Source organism: Ambystoma mexicanum, chromosome 1p (assembly GCF_040938575.1).
Source record: "Ambystoma mexicanum isolate Mex_15411 chromosome 1p, UKY_AmexF1_1, whole genome shotgun sequence".
Taxonomy (NCBI): Eukaryota; Metazoa; Chordata; class Amphibia; order Caudata; family Ambystomatidae; genus Ambystoma; species Ambystoma mexicanum.
Window position 1 is genome coordinate 987049856 of NC_090921.1, and position 20438 is coordinate 987070293.

At 46.9% G+C, this 20438-nt stretch overlaps 1 protein-coding gene across 1 annotated transcript in view; it reads right to left on the bottom strand.

Moving 5' to 3' along the window:
- CSNK2A2 (casein kinase 2 alpha 2) overlaps window positions 1-20438 on the bottom strand; it is an 876327-nt gene that overhangs the window by 199408 nt on the left and 656481 nt on the right. Inside the window, exons 8-10 of the mRNA XM_069654499.1 lie at window positions 17070-17171; window positions 16762-16862; window positions 16422-16570 (exon numbers count right to left, since the gene is read on the bottom strand). Coding sequence (XP_069510600.1) covers window positions 16422-16570; window positions 16762-16862; window positions 17070-17171 — 352 coding nt within the window. The remainder of the gene's footprint in view (window positions 1-16421; window positions 16571-16761; window positions 16863-17069; window positions 17172-20438) is intronic.

The following is a 20438-nucleotide window of genomic DNA, read 5'->3' on the forward strand; positions in this document are numbered from 1 at the left end:
CACCATAGGGTTTCATGTGGTTTTGGTAAGTGTGTTACACAGTGCAGTAACACAGTGGTGTCATAGTGATGCCCATACAGTCTCCATACCCTGGGACTGACTACTGTCTCCCAGGGCATGTAAAGTCACCATTGACTTTACTAGTCTTAAATTGTGAATAGAACCAGTACAAACCATCATATTGTGGAAGTACTGGTAGGGGTAATTAGATTGCCCCTGGGTCTGTTTTTCAAAGGGCACTGTGCAGTCCCCCCTCGTCGAGTTTCTGGCTGGTGGCAGTGGTTACCACGCGAAATATTCCACTGGAATATTTCCTAAGGGATTTTCCCATTCATTTTTAACGCACCACTTTTTTGGTGCTATGTTAAAGATACTGCTGTGTTATTTCTTTATTTATTCCCCGGTTGGGTCTTTTTGCCAGGACTCAAAGGTTTTAAAATGGCGTTTGTGTTCGCCTCTAACTCCAACCCAAGTTGAGCCCTTTGTTCCACTTTTTGGCGGGCTTCTGCACAGAAGCCTCCAAAAGTGGTGCCACTCTGTCTGGATCTACAGGATGTGTGGGAGGGGGGGGTTTAGGCACCCTGGACTGAGTTGCCTCGGCAACTCAAGTCGCACTCGTGTGATTGGCCCAGTGGTGAGCCGCCCGGCTCACCACTTAGCATGTTTGAGTGAAAACTAGGACTGATGAATGGGGGTTTTCTGCATAAAAGCAGGGCTTTGGGGACTAGAACTTGAAGTCGCCACAGGACCAAAGAATCCGAAGAGGGAGAAGCTGAGCCGACCTGCAACGACGACACCACCGGTGGAGGCCTGCTGAACCGTCTCACCACTTCCCAACGACAGAGAAGATCTTCATCCCGGAGAGTCTTCTTCCTCTGAACTGGTGGGGATAACCAGTTCGCCCTCCTTTCGACCTTACTGGATCATCTCGTGAGCGAATCGCCCGTGCCAGGCACCCCGGCAGCCGGATAGTCACGCTTCACCACTACCGCGAATAAAAGGGTAGTACCTTTTAACCGGGAAACTCCGTGGCTGGTTTCTTCCCTGGCAGTGCAACAACCTCCAGCTTTCCTCCACGTCGAGATCTTCTCTTCCCCTGGACGAAGCACCGACTTGCACCCCGCTGCCAGGAACCACTGCCCCCGCTGGAGCTTTCTCACCATTTCAGGTACTGTGTCCCGCCTGGTCTCCCTTGCAACAGACTGTTCAAGGTGTCCCGTAAATCCTTGACTCTCTATCCTGGGGTGACTTAGGAGCTGCTAACTAACTTTCTGAACTGATCCAACCCTTTTTGAACTATCTGCAAAGACTTTTTAAAGTATTATTCAACTGTGTGATCGTGGACACATTCCGCCTTGCGCTCTCCCAGAGTGGGCCTGACCTATGAACTTTCTTGCTCTACCAGTAGACTCGGCCTTTCTAATTTGCTGTGGTTCTTTTTAAAGTGTTGGTATTGTGTACTTTCCTAATTCTGCCTTTTTCCTCTCCCTTTTTAACTAACTTACTGGAGTGCCATCTTAGGTTAAGCGCTCACCTCTGTCTGCAAATAAGTGGTGTTTTAACTAAGACGTGTTCAATAAGTAATCAGGGATGTATATACATATTGATAGTGACTGTGTTTGAACTTGCTTGCCATATTAGTGTTAGTATATTTTACAAGTGTGCTTTTAAATAAATAATTATATACTTTTATACCCAAGCTCTGGTCAGTGTTTGCTTGTGCTACTGTATCTCTGTACCTATTTTGTATACTCTATATACTGTCTAACTCTTCTTGAGAGAAGTCTGGCTGCTCGGCCACAGCTACCAGGTAAATCTGGGTGGTACAGACTGCTACCAATTGGGTTTACTGCCAACACCTGTAGTCCTAAGCCTTTTGCAGTGGTCCCTAAGGGAACTGCACAGGTTTCTGCCTAACACCCTGAGCCACGAGAGTCCTTAGACATGGGAGAATACAGCTTGGGTCTTGTACATGAAGCAGAAGCGTCAACCCCAGAGATCACTCTGGTAGGCGTTGAGCCCGCGCCCGGCTGGCTGTTAGTCATAATGCCCCGACTCACGACCTCAGAGCGAGCTCTGGTAGGCTGGGTGCCCTCTGCACCTGTGCCGGCAGTTGTGCTGGATAGTGCCGAGGACGGACTTTTTTTTCCACTTATTTCTTATTGAACATTTTAATCCAACAAACCAGAAACCCACAGCAATGATAAACAAATTCAAAGAAACAAGGAACAATCCCCCACACCCCCTTCCCAACCTTGCTCCCCCGCTCAGAATTAGTTGGGGCCAAATGGGCCTTAAAGAGTCAGAAAACCGAAGGACAGGAACCATTCAATTTCAGAAAACAAATAGGCTGACATCTTGGGCTCGCGTCTACACAAACAGTACTCCAGATTTGGGCTGCCATAACAGAAGAGAATACACTCAGATGGTCCTTGGGCAAGAGTTTCAAAGTCTCATTGAAGCACAATCTTCATGCAGGAGCACCACTGTCCAGTCCCGCAGGAAAGCACCCATAGGATTGTGTACAAGGGCTGTTAGCTTTTCATAAGTAAAAATGATGGAGCTTCATCAGCCAATCCGCTTTGGACGGGGCTTCTCTGCTTCTCCATTTCTGTGCTAGGGCTTGCCTCCCCACTCTAAGCATAGCTTGAACTACCCTCGGGTAGGCATTCAACTCCAAGGCCGGAGAGGGGAACCCAAACAAGATGTCCAAGGAGCACAATGGAATCGTAAGGCCCACTATGTCTTTAATCAGGACTGACTCTTTGAGGTGGCACCAGACTATCCCTTACACCTTGGGGCCGAAGAGGACAGATTTGATAGCCCGGTAGGGGCCCTGAGCCCCTTGGGCCTGGGAGCCAATAGCTGGACAGCCTCAGGTCTTCCCCCAGAGCCCCCGTAAGAGCCCCCCGGTCCCTCAGCTTGGGAGGGTGCAGCCTTATAGGCCTTGGGCCTGACAGAACCTGAATCCGAGGGACCCTTGTCCGGAGTCAACATGCTGAGCAGCTATGCTGAACAGAGGGCCTACCTTGTCTTGACGAGAGGTCCTGGAGAAAAAGTCCTTAAGGTGGGGTGCAGGAGAAGTGTGGAAGACCTCCCTCCACCACGACAACCGATTCTTCAATGCCCCGTGTCCGAGAGCGCGGCAGGCCGAACAGTGGTTGGGCACGAGACACTCAAGACAGTGTGCATGGGGTCAGAGGCTGGGAACAAACGGTCGCATGAGGCACATATCGTGAATCCTCCTGCAGCCGACATGCGCTGAGGGAGGGGAGGTGAGGCACCTGAGGTTAAAGAAGATTGAAAAAAACAAACAGGAAGCAAGCGGAAAGTCTCTGCACTGTCTGTCAGGTCCGACACCATCCGTGCTTAAAAAGGGATTGAGGTGAGGCACAGGGGGTGTGGCGTACCAAAGCCCACGCCCCAGTGCACTGTACTAAATTGAAAGGGGAAACTTAATTTTTCGCTGCCAAAGGTTCCGGTACAATCCCTATGTTGGGGGGACGCCCACAAGGATGGAGGAAAGGGTATCGACATTAGTATTTAGTGATATCCCCTGCTCGCCCGGCATCAGCTGAGTGCAAGCTTGTACTGTGGCATTCCCCTAATAAAGGAAGTTTTTTGAGCCACTTCTTGCATAAGGACTAGTACCCCTCTTTGGGTAATCCGGGTTTCTATAACCTTCCTGATAAGGGAGGCACAAGGGCAAGACAGCATCAGGTCATCCTCAGCAGGTGCCTGGTCATATCTAGCAGTGGGGAAGTAGGAACACAAGGACAGTGGGATTTATGTTGAGGAATGCTATGAGGGTGAGGGTGGTGGGCTCTGCTTACCATATTGAGCATGATGCCCATATACAAGTCTCTGGTTCTGATAGCACCTTGGCCCTAACTTTTAAATGGGCTCTAGAGAAGATGGTGGATGGACAGTACACTCCTCAACCTGCAGTCAAGGAGAACAATAAGCCAGTCCAGCACATAACTCCATGGAGGTATGGTTCTACTCACTCTGCCGCAAGTGCCTCGTTAGGCAAGCCCACTTCTAAAGAGACCCTGGGCAGTCTGTTGGTGCTACTGAATGGACTGGAAAAGGTCATTCCAGGGGTCAGTAACTAAGCCTAGGAGTGACCTCTGGGCTCAGATATAGCCGTAAGACCTCCCCAATATTGCATCCACACTTAGGAAACACACAGCTACTTTATTGTAAAAGATGCCCTGCCCGGTCCAAGACCCTTAGCCCTGCAGATAATACAGGTGCATTTTGCTGCCAAAGGAAACCCAATCCAGAAGAGATGAACCAGCAGTCTACTTCAGATGTTGCAGATAATGAAGGTGGCTCCTAAGAGGAGTAGCACGACCATAAACAAAGGAAACTATCAGTGTCCACAGCACTGGTCAACGCCAGCAAAGCACAATCTGTAAAGATTGCACATGTTCGACCCCTGACACGACCCATAATCCTTGGTCACCTGAATGGTTTCTGTTGCCCTGGGTGGTGGAGTATGAAAGAGTTGTGAAAGATTCGGTCTTAAGATTGGCCTCAATCAACATCCTTGTCCAAAATGCCCTAGGCCATCATGGTTAGGCACAAAGTGGCAACTATCCCAGAACTAGATATGAAGAGTCTGAACTTTGTTTCTATCAGGACAAATTATTAGACCTCTCATTCTAATGGACTCCTTTCCTCCCACTGATTCCTCATCTCTATAATATCAATCTCCCAGCACCAGCTGCTCTTCGGAAAGTCTGCGCCAGGGGGCACAGCGTGGCTCTGCGCAACGTCTCCAAGTGCCCGCCCGGAAATACCGTCAAGGCCAATTTATATATAGAGGGGCTGCGCCCTGTGACTGAAGTTCTTTTTTTCTGCGCTCTCTGCTCACTACTAGGAACACCACGCTTTGCTTATTTCATTACCGGATGTGTTGCTACGTCTCTCGAATTCTTCGCAATGCCAAATCTGATGAGGTCTTCTGGGGTTCAAACCCTGAGTGGAATCCGGCCGTCAGATTTCCAGGTCAGCCCTGCACCGCATATGCCTTTACTGTCTTGGTGAAGGCCACAACGTGCAGGACAGCGCGTAATGCTAATTGATGCACCTGAAGGCGCCTCAGACTGAAGCAAAAGAGAAAGGTGATAATTAAATCTGTTTCAGTGCCCGGACCATTGCACCAAGGAACGGTCCTGTGTCCCACAGGACAAAATGAAGCACTGCAAGAAGTCTAGATCACCAGGCCATTCTTCGTGGCATCGCTCTTCTATGGCGAGGAGGAGGAGCCAACACTCCACACAGGGCCATAAAGGAAGAGGCCCTGTAGGTATATTTTCCTACCCAATCCTCTATTTCAGAGAAATGGGAGGGGTTCCGAATGAAGATGCTAGATATCTTCCCCAAGGCCCCGATGCCAGAAGTCACAGCATTGGCACAATCCGCTTAGGCCCCACTGACTTTGGCGCCATCTGCTGCACCCAGAGCGGGGATTGCTTCGGACAAACTGATCCCATTGCTTAGTGGAGCCGGCAAGGAGTTTGCAGTAAGACGCAGCAAAGAGGCAAACCGTTCAGTCTCTGGTTGTTGGCCTATTTCTTAATTCCTGCTATCAAACATTTTGTATTTTAGCTCTTCCCTTGTTCTAAGCAACCATGAAGTAGGCTCCAAATAGCTGTTCTGGCCATGTGGCCTCTTTGTGAGCACACCAGACAGCCTCAATATTATATCTAACTGGTTTGGACTAGCGTCGGTCCCTCGGGTCCCCCCCTCACTTTCTGTAGAAGTAGTCTGGACTGAGAGACAGTCCAACTGACCAACCAGTATAGATTGTCATGACCCCGTTGTCCCTCTAGTGATTGGCAGACTTGTCTTTGGCCAACCCCTTTTGTAATGGTACTCGCGGCCTTGCCTAGTCCCTGCTCTCTCTTGTTCTGAAACTCAGAAGAAGCAGCTAAGCCAACCTTCAGAAGGACTTTTCCTGCCAATTTTCACTGGTTTGGAAATGTTCTATTCTCACTTAGCCATACTGCTGGGTGCAGCGGTTTACCCAGTTTGGAATTCCATCATTTGAGTCCAGTCCAGGTTTAGTGCATGCTCCTGCTTTCTCTCCATGTCTGCTGGATGAGTCGCCCATGCAGGGACCGTTTTCCGGGCCATTCACTGTCAGGTTTTATTACCTTGGTGGTGGCTGCCACCTGGACCGGTGTTGGGACACCAACACCTGGCCACATCTGCTTCTTGGGATGTCCAGAGCATCCACAAAAATTATCTCCATTCTGGGATCACTTTCTGCTTGGCAACCACCCTTTGGCCACTGAGACACTGGCATCCATCTTCACTGGTTTTTTCATCTTAGAGTCTTGCTCGTAGGATTTTTCACTACGGGCTTGAAGGTTGTCGTCGTGGGGAGATTTTGTCTTCTTTCCATTGTGGGAGTCTTCGATGGCTGAAACTGCAATCCCCTGGGCACAGTATACTGTAAACCATTCAAAGGAAAGTAACCTCTAATGACCTGGGTTGTTTTGCCATGCTGGAACTGTTTTTGCCTAAACTGCTGCTGTGAATACTTACCTCTGAGTTCTTGAGTTGGTGATTATTTTTGATACTTGTCCTAAGGGGTCCCTGTGTTCCGGGGGTCGAGATTCTTTGGAGGAGCCCCTCAATTAACCTTCAAAGGGGATATTCCTCTTTTTAAGTGTACAGCCCCTTACTTTGTCCCACTCACGCCTATGGTAATTTCTATCTCCCCTTTGAGATGTACCTACATACCCCTGGACATTTTTCATAAGGCCCACAAGGGGTTTCAGTAAGTTCTAGGCAAGGAACTCTATGCTTCGTAATGATCAGGAGTTTTTAATGTACTCCCTGCCCACCTGCCGACTCGCCTATTCGCTGTTTCGCCATGAGCCTGGTACCTATGTGGTTCTCAGTGGCCGAGGACCAGAGCAGCTTGTCAGAAGTATGAAAGCGCAGTGCCAGGAAAGGAGAGAACACTCTTCTTTAATAAAGCATGCAGAAGCCCTTGGTTGAGGATCTGGGCTGTTTTCTTTTATGACCAATGTATGAGTGATCAGGGTTTATATTCTTTTTCTCCTGCAACACGTATTACACAACATTCTGTGTGGAGTCTTGCCTAGAAAAAGGAGGATTTGGTTAAATGTTTGGCAGAGGACTTGGAACTGCCAGTGACTTGGCCGTTTGAGCTCAAGTTTTTCTCATGTTCAACTCTTCATCCGTTGAGGAAGATAAGAATTCAATGGCTGTCGAAAGGCATATTCACAATCCTGTCATGCACCATGTGAGAACTTTATGGATTGCATTCATGTCAAGGGCCATAACCTGACTATTTAGCATAATGGTGTGTATCCAAACTGTCTGGCGCTATCTGCATGGCCTCAAGAGGGCCAGACTTGAACGCCATCCTTCTTTTCACCCCAAAATAAAAGATTGAAAAAAATCCCTCCAGTACCTTCAGAGTAAGTCCCTGCTGCCAGGTGGGCATCTCCCTTTGGTGGAGTGAGGCGTGAGAATATACTTTAAGAACATATGCCTACAAGAGTTAATCCTCATTAATGAGAGGCGCTATATAAGGGGGAGCACTGGATCCTGTGGATTAGTATCAAGAGAGGCAGTGGCTACCACTAAGGAATGAGGTTGAGGGTGAGAATACACGGAGACTTTATGCCATAGGTCTATAGTACAGCTCACATTTTGGTATCTGTGAGAGGATGAAAATTAGTTATCTGCCATAGCTTTGCTGCCCTGCCTAGCATATCCTTCTACATAGCCATGCCTGATTTGTGAATGGCACTGAACACTAACATTTCAGAGAGCACAAATTATCTCTCTGGGGGTGGTTCTGGGGTAGAGACCACCCCAAAAATCAACAATTCCCAACATACCGTCATGGGATGCCCAAAACAAGCAGCGAATTGTGTCTGCTCTCCTCCTCTATAGTATACTTGTCCAGCTCAAGAAACTGACTTAGCAGATTTGCTTTTTGCTTTTGTTTTTTGGGGCTGAGGGATACCCTTGGTCTTTACTCAGCTGATAAGCATATGGGCAGGAGGCGTACGGCGCTGAGAAGAGGCGGTTGAAGCAAATGCTAAGGGGCGTACCAGCGGCTGAATTGGAGTAGGCGTTGGGGCTGGCATCCTCCGAGTCAGAGGTTGCAGGTGGCAGAGGTGACGACGCCAGAGGCATCAGATCTCTAAGGCCTTTCAAGTAATCTGCCATTGCCTGGGACTTCCTTGGACTGAAATCTGTTGATGAATTGATTTTCTGTGGTACTTAGACTGATGAGATGCTGAGGGTATTGGCATCCACCGAGATGTTGAAGTATGTACTATAACTGCTGCATATGCAGTGGCTCCCGATAACCAAGAAAGTTAGGAGAGCCAGATACACCTTAGGCCACTCCAAATGATGCCAGGCAGGACGGGAAACTAAAGCCTCACACGGTAATGGTGGGAAGAAAGGGGCAGGGAGATCATATATCTTGTGCACTCAACCACTTCTCCATCTTCGCAGGGGACGAGCTTGCCAGAGATAGGTGCTCAGTGCCCCCCCCCCCCATCCCATTCCCCTGCCGTCCTGTTGTGAATAAGACTTTGGAATAGCATCATACTTCTTGTCCGCCGCCATGTGCAAAGCAATCCAACCAGTCTTTTTAGGAAAGAAGAGACTTATGTCTCGGCGTGGAACCACAATCTACAGGTTCCCAGAAGACCCTCCAGAAGTAACACCATACCAGGGGCTGAAAGACCCTTAGTCATTAACCCGGCAGGTAATGATAATGTATCCTCTGGGATCTTGTCCCCAGTAGTTCCTGGCACCTCAGGCAGGTTCCTCACCACAGACCCGATTGGACCCTTTGTGCAAGTACCAGTCAGCCACAACAGCCTCAGGGGAAAAAGCCAAACCTGTGGGGGGTGCCTGTGAAAATTAGAACTTCTTTTTCTGCAATTGCTTCTTCCGGTGTCCTTTCCTGGGCATGTCTTAATCTTGAATATAACCTGGAGAGAGCTACAAAAAAGCTTCTTCTACTGCCAGAGCCTATGTTCCAATAATCGTGTGTTCAGAAAGTCAACCCCACCTGTGCTTTGGCTGTAGTAAAGCTGGGGTATCCACCACAGAGACGCTCCTGTCACAGTATGATGTCCCTTCTCACTGACACATGCCAGCACAATGGTCTGCTGGATTGTGCATGGAGCCAATTAAAGAGAAATATCAGAAAAGAAACCAATCCTAAAGTACCAAGGTGAACCAGCACGAACATGCAGGTAAAGGAGGAGGCAAGCAGTCAAAATGCCTGGAGATGTGCTAGCACATAAAGCATGCAGGATGACTGAATAGGTCAAGAAAGGACGACCCGCAGATAGAAATGCCCATCTGAGATCAGCCCAGGACACGGTTTAGCCACCGTGGCCAAACCTGCTCCTAACATAAATGCAGCAACTGCAGGACAATGGAGAGAACAGACACACACACACACATGCTAAAAACAGAGTTAGGCGGCCAACCAACCTGGTTGGCCTCTAATTCTACCACTTAACACCCCACAGGATGCAATATGGCCGGTCCGGAGTCAGAACAGGTATATCCCAGATCAAACCACTATAGAGTGCATGGCTGGGCTCACAAAGAACCCATACGTGCACAACTGACATTTTAGCCTGCCTTTATGTTCCCTTGGAAAAGGAAGCCCTAAAACAGAACGTCTGAGTGTAGGACTTTAAAGAAAATATCTTGGTTTCCCCAATGGACACCAAAAAGGTACACTGGGCTTCCAATGTGGTAAATATGCTTCCAACCCTGGTGAAGGCAATGCAGACTAACTGGTGCACCATATTACCTCCTAAAATCAATGTACGGTGATATTAACACCCAGGGGCACAATGGAGTACTTACAAAGCACCCCTGGGCCTGGGAACTTTATTTGCAATCCAGGATGTACTTCTAAGTAGTCAAAAAGGGTTGCAATGGCAGGAGGACTTCAGTGGAAGTCCCGCTGACCACCAAAAATAGATCAGTGATCCAAACTGGAGAAACGGAAACAAAAAGTAAAAGGGACCTTAAAAAGGTTCTACAGATTTCTAAAAAAGGAAATTTGCCTTGGTAAGCTTTCCAGTGTCTGCTATAGGTGCTTTTTTTTTTTTAACTGCCAACTGGCAACTGACTGTTGGACTATTTGCTTTTGTCTGACAGTCTGGAGCAGTTTAGTTGGGTATATTTTTTTGCGATCTGTGGGGCCGAAAATCTGTTTCAGTCCCAAATTCACTGTTTTTGGTCTAACGCCAGTGATTGTGCGTTCCTATATACATCGCAAGATGTCTGCGGCCTGTCAAAGGCCATTTGAGACTGCCTATAATTTCATGGCAATTTATTTGGGGGGAGGCTGGGGGTATGTTTCCCAGGAGAACTCTGGGGTCAATGTGACGGACCAATAATCTGCACTGAATGGGCTGCTCTAGAACCAGTCAAAAGAATATTTCTTGGCAATCACCTTCAGGCTTGAATAGTCCGACATCTAGTGGTAATCACAGAGTATTGCATCTTGTATTTCGAGGATTGAAAGGAAACGTCAACATGGGCGTGCATGTAACACTATCCCTAACGTGACGCGACCTAAAATCCCTCACATGTCGAGGTCCCTCCGATTGTATTTCTTCTGCCGTGAGGGAGCCTTATGACTATCGTGAGCAAGTATAGAGAGAGAGAAGAAGTAGTAAGATATCTGTGTTCCTTCCACCGAGTGGGTTAGGAACGGTGGGCGCATGTGAATCTAAGCAGATAAAATCATCAGAAATGCTATTACGATAAGTATTGCATGTCTTCTGATGCTTGTGAATCTGCTTATAATCACATACTGTGCATAGACTAGCGAGCAGTACCCAGAGTTGGTGGTGGGATGTGAGAAGGAACAGTAGTGAAAAGATGCCTTAGTACTGCTTGTCCCACCTGGGAATCGGACCTAGAGTGAGTGTCTAGGCAATAGTGTTTTTTAAAAGGTGTGTACAGAACTACAGACTGCCGCTTTGCAAATGGATTTGAGGGGAACATTTGCAATTAAAGCTATGGAGGCCCCAGTGCCCTGAGTAGAGTGTGCTCTAGGCTTAAAGGGCAGATCTCCCTTGGCAAGACTGTAGCAGCGTGTGATGCAATTGGCAATCCACCTTGAGATGGCTGATTTAGAGACAGGGTCCCCTTCTCTACCAGCCACCACTGAAACGAAAAACCAGTTTGTTTTTCTTAGTGGTTTAGTTCTTTCCAGATAATACATGACTGCCCTGCCCACATCAAGTGTGTGTAGGCTTCTTTCTGCCACGTTAGTGGGGTTCTGGAAGAATGTGGGTAGTTCCATTGATTGGGCGCAAACCGTGGGCGAGTATGCAGAACCACCTTGTCTCTGAATTGTGACAAATGGGTATAGAACTTAAAAGGGCATGTAGTTCACCAACTCTCCTTATTGAAGTGACTGCCACTAGGAAGGCGGTCTTGTAAGTGAGTGCCTTAACGCTAGCCTTATGCACAGGTTCAAAAGGGGATCCCATTTGTCTAGTTAATACCACATTTAGGTCCCATCCGGGAGCTGGGTATGAAATAGGGGGATTAATTCTTTTAACCCCTCCCATGAAAGCTTCAATTACTGGGATCTTCTACCATGGCACCTTTCTCTGGGACGTGGTACAGGCTGAAAGTGCAGCTAAGTGAAACTTTAGGGAATTAAAAAGCCAGACCAGAGTCCAGTAGGCGTGTCAGGTATAGTACAATATTAGTAGGTGAGCAGTCTATGGGATTGATGCTCTTGGAATTGCACCAGATGACATAGCGTTTCCACTTATTGGAATAGCAATGTCTGGTGTTAGGCTTTCTTGCTTCTCTAAGTATGTCCATGTATCTCTGAGAAAGTTGGAGGTGCCCGAACTCGAGGACTTCAGGAGCCAGGCCTCTAGGTTGCGAGATTGCGGGCATGGATGAAGTGTTTCCCCCCTTGTCCGACGATAGCATATTGTATCTCCAAGGTAGTTTCATCGGAGGGGAGATTGACATCTCCATCAGATGGGAGAACCAGGGCTGGCTGGCCCACATCGGGGCCATCAATATCATGGCGACTGGTGCATCTTGTACACTATCTTGTATCTGTAGTAGGGGAGTCGGAGGGGGGGCCAGGTGGCAAGGGGGAGCGTTTCCCTGACCATGTTAACTAGAGACTGTTCCCCTTGGAACGGTTCCGAGGGTACCAGGAGGCGTAACATGGGAATTGAGAGTTCTCCAGAGTTGCGAACCAATCGATCTTTGGGAAGTCCCATTCTGCGAAAACATTGGAGACATTGACTTTGTGTAGTCGCCATTCGTTTTCTGTGGGTAGTGGGAAGTCTCTGATGAGTATGTCTACAGAAGATTGAGTTCCCCTGGAACATGTTGAGATAGGAGGAACATCTTGTGTCTGAGAGCCTGCTTCCATGTGTTTTGGGACAGTTTGGATAACCCTGGAAAGTGAGTGCCCCCTTGCTTGTTCAGGTAATACATGGCCGATGTACTGTCTGTGAGTACTAGTATAGTCTTCCCCTGTAACTGTGTCTGAAAGGCCTTGAGGGCTTTGAACACTGCCAACAGCTTCAACAGGTTTATGTGGTTGGATGCTACTGCTGGGGACCAAACGCTGTGTGCCGTCTGCTGAAGGAGGTGAGCCCCCCCGCCCCCCAATCCCTGTGAGAGATGCGTCCGTAGTGAGAGTGGCTTGAACTGCGGGCGCGGTGAGGGCTTTCCCCTTCAAGAGGTTTTCCCTCGACCACTACTGCAGAGAGAGAACGAGGGCTGCCGAGACAACCACTAGATCGTCCATTGTCCGCTGGCCTGACAATTGGCTGTTGGGCCACACTCTTGTATGGGGAGCATGTGTGGGACTAAATAACTGCAGGAGGCCATCATTCATACCAGTCGCATGGCTTTGCGTATCGTCACCCCTCACTGGCTAGATATTGAGGAACCTGAAACAGCATGTTTTTAACCCTTTCGTTGGAGGGAAAGGCGAGGCAGCCTTCTGTCCGAATCAGCGCCCTCAGAAATTGTTGGACTTGGCTGGGGTCTAGACTGGACGACTTCTCATTTATTGAGAATCCCAGACGGAAGAGTAGATCTGTCGTCTTCTGGGTGTTTGAAAGGCATGTCCTGTATGAATCCCCTGTTCGTCAGTCGTCGAGGTAAGGATAAACGGGGATGGATTGCCTGCGCAGGTGAGCCACCGCTACTGCCAGCACCTTTGTAAATACCCTTAGGGCCGAGGCAATGCCGAAGGGAAGGACCTTGAACTGATAGTGTTTGCCCTCTATCATGAACCTTCGGTATTTTGTGTGAGCTGGCAACAATGAAATATCAAAGTATGCATCTTTCATGCCCAATGTTGCCATGTAATCATACTGCGTTAATAGAGGGATTAGCTCTTGTAGCGTGATCATTCAAAACCTTTGTGGTTTGACAAATTTGTTCGCTGGGCGAAAGTCTAGCACAGGGCATATGGTGAGATGCTTTTTGGGTACAAAGCAGTACACGGAATAAATACCCTTGTTTCCCTGTAGAACGGGGACAACTTCTATTGTGCCCTTTTCCTGCAGGATTCAACCTCTTGCAGTACGATTTTCAGATGTTCTGGTGACAAACGCCTGGTCTTCGGTGGTCGGTATCGAAACAGTAACCGTGGGTGACGGTCTTGAGCACCCACTAGTCAGTAGCAATTCCCTTCCATGCGTGGAAGAATGTTATCCGTCCCCCTGACTGGGGAGGTATGGGAGGGGACCCGGATCTGCGAGCCATTTCTGATAGGAGGCCGGGGAGCGTCTAGGGGTGGTGCTTCTACCCCTTCCTTAGCAACGGCGCTTTGCACTAGGCGGATATTGGTTTGAGGCAGCTGACCCCTGCCCTGAGGACCATGTGTTTCCCGTTCCGTACTTCTTGTGTGGGGAACGCGGGAAAGATTGTCAGCGAAAGGAGCGGCGAGAGCTTCCACCTTGCTGATGAAAGGGCCTTTGAGTTATCTGGTTTAATGACTTCAAAGTCTTATGTTCCTTCTTCGCAGTCTCTAGCGCCTCATCTACCACTTCACCAAATAGGTTGGATTCCTCTACCGGTTTGTTAATGAGGGGCGTCTGTGTTTCTGGTTTGAATCCCGAATGTTTCACCCATGCATGCCTCTTGAAAAGTGTACCTTAGGCCAGAGTTCTCCCTGCTGTCTCTGCAGCATCTCAGGTGTTCTTAAGATTATGATTCACAAGCCTCTCTTCCGACACAACCGCCAGTAGGCGTGACCGTGCTGGTTTAGGGCCCTCTTGCAGGCCTTCCTGGAGCAGATTACACTGAACGTTGCTGTAGCTCGCCAACAACATAGTATTGTTGGCAATTTTGGTGGAATAGGCTGCCACAGTAGTGACACGCTTCCCTGGGGCATACAACTTCCTGCAGTCCTTGTCAGGTGGTGCCTCACCCGTGGACAAGGGTACTCCTGCTCTTTTCCTAGTTTTAGTCACTACTAGGGAATCTGGGGTGGCATGTCCCCGAATGTAGAGAGGGTCCTCTGAAGGATCTGAGTGCTTAGACTGTCGAGTTTATCTGATAGGGTCTTAGCCATGGGTTGGGGACCTTCTGCATAGTCGTCCTGCCTTTCTCGGCGTGTGTACGTGTCCCTCGACCTGTCTTTGGGCTTATTTGCCACCAAAATTATGTTCGTGAGGCTCTCGCGGATGTTTGGCATGTCTGGGAGGGGTTTCGGCTGTTTTAGCACCTTCGCAGTAGTTTTTGATGTTGCCAGAACTTTCTGGGTCAGCACGCTCTTAAGAGGCGTCTACGTTCTTATGAATCTTGGTGCCGACGGCCCTGTCAATGGAGTGCCCGGACGCATGCCGCCTATGCGGTTGCGAGGAGGGCTGCCAACCCTGTGGATCGGTGGGTTCCTTCAAAGAAATCGGAGTACCCGTTGGTGTCTGTGACCGTTGAGTAGTGTGTGCGTCCCTGTCGCCAGGGTGTAGACTCCCCAAAGCAGGACCGGTGGCCTGCCTGCTGGGGCCGGGGATGAACGACTCGGAGCGAGGCCGCTCGAAGATAGGTTGTTGGCATCCATGTCAGAGCCACAGCTGTCGCTCAATTCCTCGTCACTCTCGGCACCTGCGGCGGCGGGGGAGCTACCCCCGGCCTGCCTGCCTCATGGCACAGGGCGCCCACTGTTTAACTCGCCATTCTTTTATCGTCTTAGGACGCACAAGCTGGCAAGACAGACAGGACACCTTGCGGTGATCGAGGGAGACACTTATTGCACCTCTGGTGCGTGCCCTTCCAGGGCTACTTGCCTTTACAAGAAGAGCAACATTTTAAAAAGGTGTCTTGTCCATGTTTCAGGTTTATAGCGACAGCAGAACCAGAAGGGAAGAGAGGGGAGAAGGAAATACATTATTGAAAAGAAATAGAGCCCTGGATCCCACTCTCCCTACTATGTAGGCCTGGACGGAGGGCCAAAGCCACTTGCTTGACAGCATCGACTGGAGCACTAGCCGTCGAAGTCTGCAGTTGTCGGCTGCGGTGGTAGTCAGGTAATCGTCGAAGGGGACGAATATAAAAAGAGACCGCAGGTCGTGGACAAAGATATTAGTTAGCAATTTTACGAGTTCCGCATAAGGTGACCAGCAAACGGGCTGGAAAAAAAAACAATCTGAGGGACCTAAACACCCGAGGGATTTTGGGTACAGTACACATCACGTTAGGGATAGTGTTACAGGCACGCCCATGTCGATGTCCCCTTTCGATCCTCGAAAGACAAGATGCAATACTCTGATTACCACTAGATTTCGGACTATATGCACAGCACGTGATTCTAAGCAGATTCACAAGCATCATAAACTTATTTTTAGTTATGGCCCCCTGGAAAACAATCCATCAAACGGAACCTGTGATTACGGGTAGTGCAACCCCAAACAACAAGACAACAAAGACACGTGAGCATCTTACCCAACATTTCCCTTCATTCTTCTCAATAAAAATCCCTCAAAGCCAATGGCAAAAAATCAATTACAAGATCAATCTCTGCATCAAAGGTACTTTAAATAGTTTTCTGTTTGCTGCTCTTCAACTCTGTCAGCGAACCAGCAGAGCACAAACGAGGGAATCAACAAGCTAGAGCATTGCAGATAGCATGTACATGTCATATACAGATATTATTTCTGATCTGACTTTGACGTCATTCTAAAAGCTTAATAAATTAAGTGCACTACTCCTGTCCAATCACTGGATGGAAGAGCATGCAAACCTTAAAGAGATTAGCAAACGGCAAAAAAGATATGCACTTCTACAGCAAATTAATAATGTGCCTTTGACAGTGAATGCCCACAAAAAAGAATGAACTCTAGACCATGTTACAGCTCTCTGATTAACAGACTTAAACTTACAGAAATAAGGGTGATCCATTGCCTCTTTGGCAGTTAACCTTAGTTGATGGTCATATCTCAGCAGCTTATCCAGCATATCCAGGGCTTCTGGGCTTACTAGATGCCTGTTCTCACTGTGAACAAAGTTCTCCCAGCGTTTCCGAGAGTGCCTAAGACAAAGACAGAAGAATTATAGAACCCCCTTCACTATAAGCCTCCCTTAAAGAAACACCAAACCACAGAGGCCGCGGAACAGTACATTCTCACTGGCCATAAATCCTAACCCACGTCGTGTTGCCTTGCACTTTTCTGCTTTGATTTCCCCCACTAGATTATGGATATTCCCAGATTTTTTACTCACTGTCCCAAGATGTCATTGAAGTGTGGGTCCAGTTCTATATGGTATTTCTTCAGGTACCCATACAATTCATCCGTACCAAGAACCTTGGCGATTCGAACCAGCTGGAAACAAAACCACACAGGGCAGCAGTTAATTTGGGCATGGCATGAATCCAATGGTGCATGTTGCTTCCACAAGGCTTGGAGGATTGGGAAGTACTTCTAATAACTGCCCATTGGCAAGATAAAACAACTGACAACAACTGAACAAACTTGGGCAAATGATAGTGCTAGGATATAACGACAATGATCTTTAATACTTCACCTGACCTGATCATAATTGTCTTGACCGTGGAAGAAGGGTTCCTTTCGGAAGATCATACTGGCCAGCATGCATCCTAGACTCCACATGTCCAGGCTGTAATCATACATCTGAAAAAGGTGAAGAAACAAGATGAAAAATTCGTAATTTATTTTCCTGTGCATACCTTTTGTCTGCATTATGCTTAGAGCTTTAATGAATACTTTCTAATGGGTTGCATTTTCATGGCTGGTCTGGTCAGTGAAGAATGTTGATTCAATTGTCAATAAAGCTCATACATATAAATAAAAAATCACTATTTGCCAAGCAGTGCCATACGAGTACTTAGTGGCCATATAAAGGAAATAGCTGGGAAATGGTGTGCATATGCCAACATATGGTTGCAGTGCCTGCCTGGGAAATGCCTATGCAAGAGACAGACTATTGGCTTTGTCAATGCTAGTTTTTAATAGGAACTTGGCCCAAGGCACAGAAGGACACAGCTTATAAATTAAGTGGCAAAGGGCTGACTTGATTAAATCATTATTACATTAGAAACTGCACTTAAGCCATTACCTTTCAGAAGACAGCATAGAAATACTTATGAATAACATTGGCATCCCCTTAAACCCAAAGAGGTGCTAGAGGGCAGGGTTTGGGTACGGAGGGGAAATGATTTGGAATGGAAATGGGAAATACCATGTGTAAGGCAAGACTGTATGCAGTAACCCTGTGGGAGACTACACCAGTCTTGTCCTCTTGGTATTAGGTAACCCACCTATTCGTATAGCCAGACTTCTCAAAAGGGGTAAATGTGAGCTGTAGAGCTGTAGCATAGAAATCCACACATACAAGTATCCAAATAACACCTACACAAGGTTTTCTAGTAAAATAATGATTTATTTAACGGTCAGTTTGAAATAAGCCTTCTTTAAACAGGGCAACGTGCAACAATAAAAATACACTTCATAACACGTTCTCAGAATCAATATAAGTATGTAGATACTCTTGAGATGCTGCATACACACTTCCTACAGCCTGAGGCAATTCAATTACTAGGATAGTATTGGCATTTGTATATCACTTTTTGCATTTCGTAACATTCTGAGGATGTGGAAAGGAAAGGGAAGAAAAAGAAGTGAACAGGTTCTCAGAGCATGTGAGCACTTTTCAATCTCCCAATGAAGTCTAGATAAAACCTTGTCCAGCAATACTAGTTAAAACAATGTACCACCTATGAGGGACAGTTAGAATCAAAGTCAATTGGTTCAGAAGAGCCTGCAGGGAGCCAGGACAGTCAATTTGAACAATGTATATGGAGCTGAGGCACTTCTTAGATAGCACAAAAGTATTGCACAAAGTTAGAGAGTTTGTAGAAAATCACTGTTGGGTCACAAGCTGTTAGACTTGTGAAAGTCAGAGCTGGGATCAACTCTTCAAAAAACCATCTAATGCAAGTCCTCAGTGAGATATGCAAGCTACAGACAAAAGAGGTAAGTACCCCTTAGTCAGCACAGTACCTTAGGTTAGAAGAGGAGGATCCAACACAATCACATAATTAATCCACTCTTCCACTATTGGTTTTTTCCTGGATTTCCACACCTTCAAGATCTGCTTTATCGCTAGTACTAAAACATTATCTATCCAACCTCCATACATGCGAGCTTTCAAGCTTCGCCCACTCTTCGCCAACAACAAAACTTGAAATGGCTTTCTCGGGAATGAGATTGACAAAGTAATGTCCAACATATCCAATACTTCACGCCAAAAGGTCAACACTCTTGGACAATACAACAACATATGGACTAATGTCCCCCTTTCACTTCCACATCCCCAACAGACATAAGTTACTAAACTCAAAGCCAACATCTGCACCGGAGTCCAATATAACCTCCCCAAAACCTCCTGATGATTAAGCCGCAATTTAAGGTCCATCTTGCTGCTGTATCCAACCCTCCATACATATTTCCAAGCATCATCAATTACAGTCCAAATATAATTCCCATTTCTCTTTCAAATTTTCCCAAGACTCCTTTACCGCATCTCGTTCCCTCATAAATTCTAAATATGTAGACACATTACGTATTGACAAGGTAAACATATTCCAACCTGCCGGTTCCTTCTCCAATGGCATAGACAACATATTGAATACTTGAATTAACAGACTTTCCAATTCCTTATATCTATTCAACTCTCTTCCACTTAAATGGAACACTGCTTGAAGATCTGCAAAGGTCAGCAAGCGCCCATCCTGCAATAAATCATTCAATGACAACACATCTTTTGAGATCCAACTCCTCCAATAGAGAAATCTGTTCCCCATCTGCACAGCCGGATTATACCAAATGGATGACTTAAGATTCATAAAAACATTTTCATTAAAATTAAGTATCCACCACAACATCAAGTCTTTAGTCGCCCTAATAGTCGGTAATTTAGCAGACCCTTTAGGCAATTTTCCCCATTGAAAAGACATTCCTTAAACGAAATGGTAACAAAGCTTCCCTTTCTATAGTTATCCAGACTGGTTCCGTCACCCCTTCTTCATTCGCATATAAGGCTGCTTTCTTCAAAATAACGCCCCTATAATACCTCTCCAAATCTGGATATCCAAACCCCCGCCCTTCTTTTGCATCCCGTAGCAAAATAAATCTAGGAATCTTAGGAGCCTTCCCTTCTCCCCACAGAAAGTTTTGAAAAACCCCATCAAGGTCTTTAAGCAACATTTTAGGAAAAAAGTAGAGTAATCGATTGCATAATATATAAAACTTTAGGCAACAGGAACATTTTAATTGTATTAATCTTCGCCCAAATCCCTAAATCCAATCTTGACCATCTACTAAAATCTCTCTTAAGGGTATCTAACAATTTAGCTACATTAAATTGAACAATTTTTCGCATATCTCTGATCAGAAAAATCCCCAAATATTTCACACGAACTTCAGATCATGTACAATTCCATCCTACAAAATCTCCTCTCCTAACTGCAGTTGAAAGCGGGAACACCTCAGTTTTATCCCAATTGATTTTGTAACCTGAATATTTGCCCACTCTTTCAAGCACCTCCTTAGGAATCACACTACTCCTCTCCGGATTCGAAATTACAACCACCATATCATCCGCATAAGAAAGAACTATCACTTCCTTTTTCCCAAAGTTCAAGCCATTTATTCTCTGTTCATTCCGTATCAAAGCTACTAAGGGCTCAAATGTAATGTTAAACAAAAAAGGTGATAAAGGACATCCCTGTCGTGTCCCTCTACTGAGTTTAAAGGGTTCAGACATCATATTATTAACCCAAACACGCCCCGATGCAGAATTCTGAAGACAACAAATCACTCCAGTATGCCTATGCCCGAATCCCATTTTCTCCATAGTAAAATCTAGAAAGTCCCAAT